The sequence below is a fragment of the Camponotus floridanus genome, unplaced genomic scaffold (assembly GCF_003227725.1).
Source record: "Camponotus floridanus strain SB8 unplaced genomic scaffold, Cflo_v7.5 scaffold138, whole genome shotgun sequence".
Classification (NCBI taxonomy): domain Eukaryota; kingdom Metazoa; phylum Arthropoda; class Insecta; order Hymenoptera; family Formicidae; genus Camponotus; species Camponotus floridanus.
Genome location: NW_020229257.1, coordinates 228903 through 243070, shown reverse-complemented (window position 1 = coordinate 243070; position 14168 = coordinate 228903). Strand labels below are relative to the sequence as shown.

Below are 14168 nucleotides of genomic sequence, written 5' to 3'. Positions count from 1 at the left end.
ATTAATCTAGAAATATATTAAATTTATTAATTTTCTACAGCTCATCCAGGTCCTCCTTAATGTATATTGATTCTTTTCTGTTGGTTTCTATTTATATAGAGAGCGTGTAAATTCGTGACGAATATAACGAACGCCGTGCGACTTTGTGAAAATCATATTTCGAGATCTAAATCTAACGTTTTGGCCAACAGAGCTTATCGCCAGGCTATCTAACAACATCGTCCCGTCGTTACGAGAGACAAGACCGAGATGGAACGGGACGTATCGCGCGAAGGGAAAGGATCGAACGTACCTTCGTGGTGGCACAAGGTGGAAAGCGTTTTATCGATTGACCTATATCGTGAATTGTCTAAAGCGCCGTCCAGGGGCGCTAAGAACTAACCTAAATAGTGAGTCGTCCCGATATATCGATACCTGCAAATTAGGAAAAAAACGCCCGACCACTATTCGATAAAAAAGAAAATGAATAAATTGTCTCAATTTTCTTTCTTTTTTTTATTTTTAATTATCCGATATAGAAAGACAGCAAATTTAAACGCGAAATTTGAAGGAATAATTCTAAAAAAAAATTAATATAAAACTAATATAAATATCGCGTTTCCTGTAGAGAAAAAAGTGAAAAAAATGAAAAAAAAAAAAAACACAAAAATTGCGCGGAAGTGACAGATGAAGATCGTACGTGTCACCGTTTGAACGTGACGGCGACATTGTACTTATCCTCGCGGGAGGAAGAGAGAGAAGAGGAGACAAAAGGGGAGAGAAAGAGAAACAGAGACGCGGCTCAAACTCGTGCGTCCGCAAATAGACACAAACGGTTCGACTCCTGACAGATGGGTTACCGGGTCAGATTAACTATCCCGAGTGCGCTCGAAAATAACGCGCCTCGCATCATTCCGTTCCATGAGATTGCGCGCACACACAAGTACGCAATATTCGGACGGATATTCGCTTGTTGTCGCGTCAGCGCGATAAAAAGGTTCAACGATCGACGAGAGAAGAGGTCCCCGGGTCTCTCGAAATTACGTTAGCTCAGGTCATATACCGAGTCAAGGACGACGAGGAGCCGTCGAGAATAATAAATAAACGAGAGGCAAGAAAGCAGACAGCGGCAGTAAACTGCTCCCCATCGGTCACCGGGTTTTCACATCCACGATGGAGCAAGAATCAACGAACTCTTCGGGATTCGATTTCGTTGGACACGCGAAAAATCAGCGATCGATTTACATTTTATTAATATCGCGAAGAAACAAGAAGGCAAATCGGAAATTTCAATTAAAATAATGAAATCTGGCGTCTATCTCTTTCGAAGCGTAAACTTGGGGTGTCTCTCTTTGTACATAATTGGGATGATAAGGCGTTATCGTCCAAAGCACTATCAGTTCATGTGTCACACGATGCGATGCTAAGACGCATTTACCGTAGTTGAAATCATTCTAAAACCTACAATCCTTATAAATTCATTCGACGCTGAATTAACGAGTCTTTACGACCCGATACGAGATTCGATTTAAAAAATTGCAAGCGAATATTCAGAGGCGATAAAATAATTTTCTCCCTAAATTATTGATCGATGTAAAATGTTTTTTTTTTTTTATGGAAACGTGAATATCGTTGGTAAAGTTGCAATCGAGGAAACTGAAAGAGATGCGTCTGTCGATTTACTCTTGAAAAGATGGATTATTTCCAAAAATAGCCACATTCTAATATCGCAAAATAATGATTAGATAAACTTCAAGATCGACGAATTTTCTCGCTGACATTCGGTCAGCTGTTTGGCGCACATCCAACGTCGTCCTGCTATCGGCCAACTATTGGCTGCTCGCTAAATAATTAGATTAACGAGCGTACGAGAGAGATCTATATCGGCGATCGACGCAAAGTCGAGATCGTATTTATACACGTACGTGTACTCCGTTCGCCGACGTCGCAATGCTTCAAACTTTTTTCTCGTACGAGGGAAATAGCGAGGTTTAAAATCGGTTTATCTAATCGATATGACGTCGACAAACTTCCGGTCTCGTGCGGGCCAACCGAGAACGTACTCTTCCCCTCTCCCTCTTTTACTTACTATTCGCAGTGACTCGATATTGGGGCGGCATTTGCGATTGCTGCTGTTGCTGCTGCGGCTGCGGCTGTTGCTGCTGCTGCTGATGGTGTTGATGTTGATGGTGATGATGGTTGAGGTGGCTGATGTTGACGGTGAGCTGGGGAGGATGCGTCAGTTGATTGAGGTGGGGACTCGGCGACGGCGGCGGCTGAGGCTGATGGCCGGGATGCACATGGTGATTGTGACCTGGCTGCGGATTCTGACCGGGATGCGAAGCCGCGAGATGGTGAGGATGATGGGGACCGCCACAGTGCGGCAGCAGACAGTGCATAGGTGCTAAGGTACCGACGGCGACACCCACCGTGCCCTCCTTCGAGACGCCATATCTCGAAACCATTCTTCCCTGGTCGAGCAGCCCGTCGCTGCTCCTCGGCGGCTTCTCGCTCGCGCGAAGCGAGCCTCTCGTCCTTCGCGGCTCCCTCTCGGCTGGGGATCGCTCCACGATGACGATCGCTGGTTAAAGCTTCGCGTACGCTGTCGACGAAATTCGACGAAAGGTGTTTACGTAATGATACATGCAGCGAGACGTCGTCGCGAGCATCGTCGCGACCCGAATATACCGTTTTCCCTCTTCCGAGCGTCGCGTCGACGGAAGAGAGCCTTTATTTATCTTTCGATATTTTCCCTCGAGAATCCGTCCTCTTGCGTCAAGCGCGCGTCTCCCGAAGCTAATACACTCTCTTACGACGTTGGAGAAGCGCAAAGGGGGTTCGCCCGTACACGACCAACACCAGATCGCGATCCGTCAACTTAACAATCGGGAATGGCGCGCCATGCTGACATCGTCTACTCGTCCATTCGGTCGACAGACCTGAATTTCCGCCTTCCTCGGTGAACGATGACTCTCGTCGCGCGCTTCCTCCCGCACGGCATTAAGCGCGGCCGTTCAGATCGATCCAGAATTCGGAGAATCCCGAGATATATACGCGATCCGCCGCGAGAAAACGGGAGAAAATGTCCAACACACACGTGGTCGTCGCGCGATCGTGACTTTTTTTTTCGTCAGCGACGAGAGAAGGAGCGCCGCAAATCACTCGCATCGATCGCAGCGGAGGAGCACACACCGAGGCGAGAAGGCGAGAGATGCGAAAGACGACGATGGCGCCGAGAGGACGGTGTGCGGTTAGGGCTCTCGCCGACTCGCGAGTCGCGACGACTGTCAAAACGTCCGCGCGCTGTTTGGCCCCTCGTCGCGCGTGCACACGTCCTGGCTTGTACACTTGGCATAGGTGGCGGAACAGGCCGTGGCGGACTCTCTCTCTATCTCTCTCTCTCTCTGTCGCGCGACTCGTCCAAAATCGATATTTAAGGCTCGACCGGCTCGGCGTCTCTCCCACTTCCCTCGTCGTCGCCCACTCCCGCCGCACTCGCGGCCGGAAAACTCGCCGTGTTTCGCCTCGAGATTCCTCTCCGCGGGATCCCCGACGTCCCCGACGCCCCTCGACGCGACGCAGCGGACGTCGTCTACGCGCCAAACGGTAACCTAACAATTTTCAGTCGCCCCGTTTCCTTCCCCGTCGCCTTCTGCCCCGCCTCGCCTCGTCGAGAAGTTACTGTTGTCTCGCGCACGGCGCGACGATCGGGTGCCTTCGGTCGCGCGCCGAAAATGACCGAAGCGCCGACTCTTGCCCGAGCACCTCTCGTCGCGATGCGCGTACACGCTCGGAGAGAAGGGAAAGAAAAGGGGGTAAAAAAAAAAGGAAAAAAAGAAAAGGAAAATGCTTTACCAATGGACGCGACTATCCGAGGGGTCGAAGCGCGCTGGCCGCTCGGGAATCGCCACTCGCGCACACATATGCACGCGTCGCCCCTCGCGCACACGGACACACGTATACGTTACGCGCGACCGCGGCGACGAATGCAAAGAGCGCGGCTGGTGTAGTACCTACGACGCACAACCGTGACGGGTATCACGATGTCGAACGGCGTCGTCGGCGTCGTTGCAACGCGCGGCATCAGACGCACGAGGCCCGGGTTCCCCTCTCGACTGGCTCGAGTTTCACTCCGGCTCGCTCCGCACTCGCTCGAACCAACGGCACAATCTCCAAGCTTCACGCCGACGAGAGCGTACCCTTATTTAGGGGACGCTACGTTGGACTGATGTCCTACCCGCACGGACCTACGAATCGCGAATCGCCCGGCCCTAGCGCCATCTGCGACCAATCATGTTCAGGGACGTACGACGTTTCTGAAAACCCTTCCCCCTTTACTCCGGCCAGATACCCGCGGCACGTTCTTCGCCCCCCCTCGATTTCTTTCGAAATATTATTTATGTGCGATAAATAATTTTTATTACTATGATAAACGAGTCGGATTTCTTTCTCAACTGATTTGGATCCCGCCTGTCGAAATGTGTAAGATAAATATCGATATTTAAGAGGAATTTAGTTGATTGAATAAAGTGTAATTTTGTTAACAATTTTTCCTTCTTGCCTCTCATAAAAATATCTATGTGTAAAAAATAGTAAACGCGAATAATAAACAGCGAACTTTGTTCGCAGGTCACTTTAGAATGTCATTGATATAGCGTGCTCGCTTTATAATATATACATAATATTTATAATGTGTCATAATATAAGAATTATTTGTCGGAAAAAAAAACAAAAAAAACACCGACAAATTCCACAGAAATCATAATATAAAAAAAACAATAATATAAAAACAATCGAATTTATCTTTCAACTTTTGGAGACGCAATATACGGCTCGTATATTTAATAAATGGATACGAATGTATATTAAATATTAATTATTTAAATAGTAATATAATAATTAATATAAAGCGCTGCGCAACTTGTTAATTAATTTTCCATAAATTATAAATTTCTTATAAAATTTACAATAACATTCATACATGTATGAAATATTTATAAATGTTATTTTCTATCGTTGCAAAATTATTACGTGTTATAATTAATTTTGTTTTCCATTCATCTCGTATATGCGACACACGTTTCGAACAACTGAATTTGCCGAGCTAAACGTCGCGCTGTAGTAAAATTTTATTTAAAAAAATAATTTTTTTCTTCTTTTATACTGTACCGATATTTGGATATTTAATATTTTATTTAAGAAATTGAGACAAAATTTATAATTTTCCAATAACTTGTTTATATCGAAATCTTTAAAAATTTACGGAACTTTGTAATATTTGTTATATAATTCAAATATAAATACAACTCTAATAAAAAATTTATAACGTGTTTCAATCGAATGTAGAAAGTTTTTCTCCTAAGTTTTTCTTACCTTATAGTACTATAAAAGAGACAAATCTAGATTTATCGCTCTAATGGTGAAAGCATTTTATATGGATTAAACATAAATGCCAAAGAATTTTTGCGGCTAATGCTCGGCATTCAAAGACGAGACCGGAAACAATAGTCGATGAGATATAGATGTCGATGGTTAGCTTTGCAAATTCTGCCAACACATGAATGCTGCAGATATATGAATGAAATAAAAAATAAAAGTTTACAGAGAAAGAATAAAACTAACAGTAAAAATATTTTCTAAGATAGAAAGATACTTTCAAGGAGACACTAATCGAAAATACCTTTTATTTAACTAATTATTTAGAAATTATTTAGGAATATTATATATTGGATATGTGTATTTATATGCATTTTATATCGTACTGACGTTGTATATTTAATATTACTTTATTTAAAAATTCGGAGAAAACTGCAAAATTAATTATAATTTTTCAAATAAATTATTTAATATTCAAAGTTTTTAAAAATTTTATACATCATACAAGTTTTATAGAAAATGCATTATTGAAAATTCCAATCGACAAAAACGAAACACAGTTCGAGCAGTTGCTCTCGTCATCAATTCTTGAAAGAATTTATTGTTTTATTGTTACTAAAAATATGTATCCTGAATAATGATTCGACTCGTGGAAGAAAATAAGATATGAAAAGGAAAAAGTAAAAATAGTTAAATAAAAGGAATTCCATAGATGTCGACCGTTATCATATTGTAGATAAATATGTGTTTTCCCTTTAGACAATTACTTTTAGACTAAGGTCACTTTTACCTACGGCAATTTATCTTTACATCATTTGTGTGAAGATTGTTTTCTATGGAATTTCAAGCTTATCCTCTTTTTCTTTTCTTCCCTCGAAAAGAAACTGTAAAATAACGGTTTCTCATAATTTCCAGAATCTCTTTTGCTTTAACGAACGTACGTTCACATACATGTTTCTCAATAGCTAGAAGAACGGTCATTTACTACTATTTACTTCGGTCGACTTATGTTTGATTTAGAAATTATTATTGGTTTTCGATATATCTTTGGAAATTTAACTAATCAAGATTGAGAAATTTATATATTATGTTTATAATATATATTGTTTATTTCAAAATTATTTTTGTAAATCATTAACTTTGAATTTCTTTTATCGTAAATTCTCAGACCAGAAATTTAAAAAATCTTTGGAAATTAACTAAAATGTAATCAATTTTGAAATCTAATCAAAATTGAGAAATTTCATATTTATAACATATACTTTTTTATTTCAATGTTACTTTTGTGAATCATTAACTTTAAATTTCTTTTATTGTTCTCTCAGAAATTTCAAAATAGAGAAAAACGGAAGGAAAATGTATATCTTTCCCTTGATTAGACATTCATGAAAATCCATGTTTTAGAGAAGCGCATATATTATTATCAAATTCTTTTTCTTAGGAAAAGGAACCATCTCGGATTTCCCGGTAACGCGATTAAGAAAGAGGAGCGGGAAATTAAGGGCGATTCTTGCGACGATAACGAGAAAGTGCAAGTAGATGAGCGAATAGTCGAGCGATTCCGCGAAGATGCACGAGAGCGGGGCGTATGTGGGCGGATATCGAAGGGCGCGTGCACCTTCGCGGGGTGGCGGATGAGAAAGGGACAGAGAGAGAGAGAGAGAGAGGGAGACGTAGAGAGAAAGGGTCCCGAGACGAAGGGGGACCGATTCGCGAATTCGCGTAGGTTAGGTGATAACCCAGTTTCGCCAGTGCACCAGGCCAAGCTGCAGCACCGTCGTGAACCGATCGATACCTATATGCACCCGGCGCTGCCCACAGCCTAGATTCGCTTCTAGGATAGGTGCGAGAGATGGGGGATATATATCGCATGACCCGCGTGACCTACATCTCGTGGATACGAGAGAAAAAAATGATCATCGCCTCCAATCCTCGTAATCTCGTTGCGTCTCTAATTGTTCGCGTCAACTGTCAAAAACAGCTGATAATGTATCATCAGTTTCTTTACGCTACAGATGCTCGCTCTTTAAATTTTCGAGTCTGAAAAAGTCTGAAAATCCACATCTTGTGGATACCTTTGGAATTTTCAACCATTAGTGCTTAGGATGCAGATTATTTTATGGATCTTGGGAACGGCAGGCCTCAAGGTTTTAAAGGTAGTTTTTCTTTATCTTTTGTCTTTTTAACAGGTACCTATCCTTCCAGGGACTCATTGTTAGAAACATCTGGAAATATATTCATCGTTTGCTCTTCGGAAACTTTCTATGGGAATTTATTCTCGCTCAATTTTCTAAGACTGTCTTTTACGTGAAATTCAGGAGAATATTACCAAAAGGGGACGGGAGAAGAAGGGGAAGGAACGAGACGGCAGATCTGTAACCTCGTGCAACCTTCGGCTGTCTCGAAGCTTTCAGCCAGACGAGAGGAGGTTCAAAGTCCTCGCGCGAAAACATATAGTCTACTGAGTCATCTCGAGAATATATCAAGGCGACTATGCAAACGGATCTTATCTAAGACGAGATTTTTATCTAGATCTATCGTAAATCGCCGAATTCTTGGTCGCGGATGCAAATCGATAGAAACAAACTGTTTGCAAAGACGCCGGGAAAAGAGAGAAAGAGAGGAACGATCCGACAAAGCCGAAAAAAATTGTTTCTTTAGGGGTCTTTGAGCCGCGTCGAGCCGTTGACCTTGGAAAAGTAGCATGGAAACCTCGTGGGGTGTCGAGCAGTAATGTGTGAATTCTCGACTCTCTCTCTCTCTCTCTCTCTCTCCCTTTCTGTCTTTATGTGGGTGTCCGGCGGGTTAGCAGCCCCGTGAAAAGTGCGAGAGAGAATGAACGAAGCGGAGAAGAACGAGAGGGAGGAGGACACCGGGAGAAGGTAGACGCGAAGGAGGGCTTTACGCACCGACAAATGTCTGGATGCGGGAGACGAAGAGTCTCCGCGAAGGAGAGAAGGGTCGATATTTACCGGCCTTCTCTCCTCGCCCTCCCCTTGTTTCCCCCCTGGGCAACGACCTACCACCCTCGACGTCCTCGCCGTCTCCCTCTCGTTATCCTGCGCTATCCACGCGTTATACGTCGCGCCTTAACCCTCAAACGACCCCGGACATCCCCAAACCTAAACGACACCGCCAACGATCGAGCAACGACCGCGTCTCTCGATGACATATGTCACGCGAGAGGCCTTCTTCCTCGCGCCAGGAATAAACGTCGAGTTTCGCGGCCATCTCCCGGGGGTAGTTTGCATTTTGCGAGAGTGATTTTTAAAGGGAGGAAATTTAAAGGATGGAATCATGCGACGATTGACCGGTACCTTGCATCGTGCGGCATGAGTTTTGCAAGGTGCAACGGTGCAAAATGCACGTATCACGCTGCCATACCGCCAGCTGAGAGAAACTAATCTCCTGCTCTTTACTCTGTCGGTAAAGAGCAGGAAGTCACCTTGTGCTCACCTCGCACGTGAGTCTTTAGCTTTGAATATGATATATAAAGAAAATGCGATCATTTGTTCATTGTTCGTGATAATTATATAACGAAATATTTTATATTAATATAATAAAAGAACTTGATAAATGTCATTTAAATTTTTTTGTAACTCTCTCTCTCTTTTTCTCTGGAGTGAAATCCACGAAATATGTAACGTTAATTAGGATCCGCACAAGCAATTAATATCATGCACGCAGCGAAACGAAACTGAAGCGGAAGTAACGAAATTATTCGCCAACTTTTAATCATCCGACTCTTAATCGGTCCTAGATTTGTACAAATATTTCAATTTAAAAATCGCAAGAAGTAATTATTTTCACGCCAAACTTTTCCAATACCTAAGATTTATTTCGTACAAATATATGTATAAACGATTTATAAAAGTTTTATTCCAAGTCTTGAGAACAAAGAATCTTTTTGTATTTAGGAAATAAAGGTCTTCTTTTATTCCGAAAAGTGAAAGATTTTTACCTGACTAATGGTCCCTTCTATTGTTAACCCTTATTATCACCTAACAAACGGTATCTAATCTCCCATGTCGATACAACGTTTCTTTATCATTTTCAATAGAAAGTGTTGTATTCTACAGCAAATGTCAAACTACTTTTTAGATTATCAATCACTATATAAAGAAGACAGAAATGCAAGAGAAATTACTCTTTTTGAAAAAAAAAAAAAATTATTCTGAGTCTGAAAAATATTCGGATAAAACTGTTTTTCAATTTTATATACGTGTAAATTCTCTCTCGAATGCTACAATCTTCAAATATTGAGAGTAATATTAACAAGAAAATGCATATTTTAATGTTCTCGAAGAAATAATAATTTTAAAAAGAATTTTAAAAAGAAATCTCGAAGAAATAATAATTTAAAAATAAAGTAAAAAATTAGAAAAAATAATTGATTTTACAATTTGACAGATTTTTCTATTTTACATCGTGAGACGACAAAGTAAATTAATAAAATGTGATATGCCAATCGCGCGAGATTGCCAACGTGGTTAATGTTTCAGAGAGATATCAAAATCAAAAAGTTATCGCGTGCGTAAAAGTGCGCTTTCTACCAGGAACTGTGTTTAGAAGCTGGTTCAGCGGAATGGCCAGTGCGCCTCGCACAGTGTGTTAAATGTCACAATGTTAATGTGCGATTTAACCGCCAGCTCGCCGGATATATACATGTATATATAAATCGAGAAACAGTTTTATTCGGAGCGATTTCAATGAGAGATTCATAAAATACCATAAATTTAAAGTAAAACTACTGGAATTATAATTTCTTTTCGATCGCGTCCTGTTTCGCAAAATTCCGACCGTGTTTTATTAAAATTCTACGTTTTCATTGATTCTCGCAGCCGGATTAACCGGTCTGGAAAGTAGTTTTGTTCTTCGTTCAAAGCTCCGAGCTATTTTGTTACGAACGGAATGCATTCGCACGTAATTCCTGTAACGAATCGTAGATCGAAGAAACCGCAGGAAAAAAATTTACTTGTAACACCTGTTCGAGATACGAGTGCGAGAAATAAGCTGCGGCATGCTTGGACAAGCAAATTCCACGTAAATGTCTCTTTCGAAGGTAGAAAAGAAACTCGTTAGTTAAAAACGATCGTAAAAAAAAAAAAATAAGAGCGAGCAAGACTACGATTTCCGCAGAGGTGCGTAAAACTCGACGAAAACGAGTCCGCGGATAATGAACGGCGCTCTATAATCCAAATAATCTGATCATCTGTGCAACGTAACCGTAAAATAATCGTCGGCCAGGAGGCAGGGAGAGAGAGGATCGGCAGAAGTGAGCGAATCAAGTACGGTTAGTTTCTCCCCGGATGTTCGCTGGCCTCTTTCTCCGAGCGAGCGGCCTTGCCAGGAATGCGCATTTTCTGCCGGTTCTCCGTCTCCTTCGGCTTCGATTCGGATCTGTACGCGTCGCGGATCGACCACCCTTTCACCTGTCGTCGCGTCGCTCGCGATCCTCGTTACTCGCGACGAGCGTTTCCAAATCGTCCATTTGCTTTACGCTTATCTTTCACGTAAATTCGGGTGACAAGAGTCGCGCGAGAGGGAAGAAAAATGAAAGAAAAAAAAAGGATATTCCAGACGTAATTTCGCGCTAAAAAATATTCGTGAGGAAAAGAAATTCTTTTCACATCTTATTTTTCGCAAATGCATGATTTACGTAAAAAATTTGATAATCAAAGCTGTTCACGTTTCAAATTATATCGACTATTTGTATTTGTATTGGATGAAAAAAAACGTGAATTATAATATTCATTATAAAAATTACATAATGCATAAGAATTATATAATGCATAAGAATTATATAATGCATAAACAACGAATAAAAATGCAGTTTAATAGCAAAGGTCGTTTGAGAACTGGTAGAATCACCGATGTCGGCGACCATCGGCTGCTTAAAGAATATGTACAGCTAGAATAGATACAGCTGTGAAATGCTATTGTCTTTTCAAGGAATATATACTTGCGAAAGGGAATGAGAGAGCATAATTTCCTCTTAATATAGTTTAAGAAAAATGCACTAGCTGACAACGGATTTTGTGAATATTTCGTTTCGTGTTTCCTGTTATTCCATTGTATTTCTTCAGCACAATGTATATAAAAATTTTAACGATTTCGAGAAATTAAATTTCCAATAATCAATGATGCTAATGGACGGAAAGTTTGGCATATTATCGCACGATTAAATGTCGAAATTAATTTATTAATCGTCCACTTATCGCTTAATTAACTATCTACTCAAACGAATACATCGAAAAGAGAAAGGTATATCGTTAATATATCAATTAAGCGATTGTTGGCAGCGAGAGAAACGTTTGAAAAAAAAATTTCTCCTTCTTCAACACAATCTTAATATTTTATTTATTTTTTAATCTTTTCGCTTATTAAAAATAAAGGCTGAATATAACGAATCGAATTTGAAGTGAAAATACATATGTGCTATAGATATTTGCTACAAATGGGGCTGGATAATGTTAATCAAAGAGCTCGTTTTGATTCAAAGATACTAAAAACTTTCACATAAATCGCCTGCTCGTGCTTTGTATTAATAGAAAAAGAAATACACGTGTTATATTATAAAGTGCAAAGAGAGTAATCTCAAGCCGTAAAACTACAGCTAGACTTAGCTGTCGCGCTCGATTTGATTGGCTTGTACGTGTTATGCAATTTCATCCGCGACGCCCTTTGCAGCGAGTTCCTTACTCAACGAGACGTGACTGTCGAAGAGACCTTGACGGGATCTCGGCAGACGGTCCGCTTAATCGTCTCTTCCGTTACGAAACAAACAAGCGTGTCGCAGTCGAGTTTTCCCGAAAAACTCTCAAGACTTTCCTAGCCCTAGAGATTAAAACCGGCGAGATATATCCTTATCGGCAACCGAACAGCGCGATAAGACACCAGATAAATTATACAAGGGGTGCGGCAAATATTTCACTCGTAGAAAACCATTCCTTAAAATATTCACCATTCTCTTTATCGAATCGAGACTGAGTAAAAAAGAGAGAGAGAGAGAGAGAGAAGGAACCTGTAGATTCAAAAACGTGAGAAAAAAATACCGCTAGCCCAAAAGAGCAAACAAATCTCTGGGCTAAAAATTCAGGAGAAACGGAATCGACGTCTGGAATTAAATAGAATGACACGTGTTTACCATCGCGCGGATCTCGAGATATATATTGATCGTCTCGAAAATATCAGACGGATCGGCGACGGGCCGTGTCACGTGGCCGCGCGACCGGACGCCGCCGCGACATCTCCCGGAAGTCGTGCGACGACAATTTGCGTAACTCCCCCGGTCGACTGAGCGCGCTGATAACGTCGCGCTCGAGGATGCGACGACCGGCGCGAAGCACGGAAATATTCGAGAGCGATCGAGATGATCCGCGACCAAGGAAAAGAAAGAGAGAGAGAGAGAAAGAAAGAGGGAAACGTCGGCAATCGAGAGACGCCGCTGATAACTTACCCATCAACGAGGACATCTCCGCCGTCGCCTGCTTACGCCTGCTTCGTCGTGACCGTTTGCGCTGGACGGATGGATTCGCGGGCGGCGAGAAACGTCAGATCGAACACATGTTTATCGGCGCGGCTGCTGTCTGTCGGCGATACCGTCCGCCCCCTGGTCGGCGCGCTTTGTCGGTGACACACGCGGTCGCATGTATCGGGTGTGTCGAGAGCGCGGAGAAAACGAGGGGCGACAGAGAGAGAGAGAGAAGAAAATAAAAATTCAGGACGAGTACCACGCGCCCGATGTTGACTTTGCGCGATACGCTACGGTTGTACCGCGGACGCCGAGGAGAACGCTTCGTGGAAATTATATAACCTCCTCCTTCTTTTCGTGTGCGGAGAACGGATCGCAGAGACGTCGGGCTCTCTCTCTCTCTCTCTTTCGCGCGTTTTCGCGGGCCGACGTTTTCGGGCGCGTTAGTAGCGACCGGACACCCGGTCACGCGCGCGCCAAGTCGAGCGCCCTCGAGGACGGGGAGGAAAAGGCAAATCGGGAGTCCCTCCGGAGACCAACGATACGCTTTCTCGACACGGCGACCCGCGGCACTGCGACGTACGATCTCCTCGCGACGAGGACGACGCGAGACGAGGAATGACAATGAGGCTCTACCGCGCGGCGGCCGATTGCCACATGTACCAGCCGAAGCGGTCCGTTCGGTCGGCCTCGCGAGACTTCGGCCTTCTTACGTCTTATCCCTGCGGTCTGGTCTCGTTCCTTCTCTTCCACCGACCTGTCCGTCTCGCTCGTCGTCTCGTTCCCCCTGTCGCTTTCTTTTCCTTTTTTTCTCCCCCCGCTTTCCCGACCTGGGCAAAAGGAGCTTTTCCCAGAAATCCCTCCGGATTCTTTTCTTTCGAAATCGCGTGGAGTCGCGTCAACGGTTTCACAAAAATTTCGAGAGAGAAAGCGCTCTCTTGCGAAATCCAGAAGCAATGCGTTATTATCGCATCGGAAACTTCATTTTAATAAAACACGTTTTTCTTACGATGTTTTTGTGCTCGCGTATTGAAGCTTCAAAATAAAACAAAAAAATCATTAAAAATCTTTCCTGTTTGCTGTTCATATTCCGGATTATTATACAGAAACGCATAATTCCATCGTGTCTACGTACGCACGTATTAATGTATTCGTATGCATATTCTCACGAGCTATAAAATTTCTTTAATGACTCAACGAGTGTCGGACGATGAATAATTTCTCTTCGTAAAAAAAAAAACAAAGGATTTATGACAATCATGGTCTTGTTCAAAAGAGTCTTAAAGTGCCTTCAATTACTCGGCTCGCAAACTCCATTTTTTTTCTTCAAGGGACAGGA

At 42.5% G+C, this 14168-nt stretch overlaps 1 protein-coding gene across 6 annotated transcripts in view; it reads right to left on the bottom strand.

Moving 5' to 3' along the window:
- Positions 1–14168, bottom strand: part of LOC105248104 (eukaryotic translation initiation factor 4 gamma 3) — a 37727-nt gene that overhangs the window by 20884 nt on the left and 2675 nt on the right. For 2 of the 6 annotated variants that reach the window (XM_011252703.3, XM_011252702.3), the window contains exon 1: positions 2069–3661. The exons of 1 other annotated variant lie outside the window; for it this stretch is intronic. In XM_011252703.3, coding sequence (XP_011251005.1) covers positions 2069–2444 — 376 coding nt within the window. In that variant the 5' untranslated portion in view covers positions 2445–3661. Of the gene's footprint in view, positions 1–2068; positions 3662–3834; positions 4206–12814; positions 13453–14168 lie in introns of those variants that run through there. 3 more of the 6 variants (XM_025406255.1, XM_011252708.3, XM_025406256.1) reach the window with 3 other exon arrangements.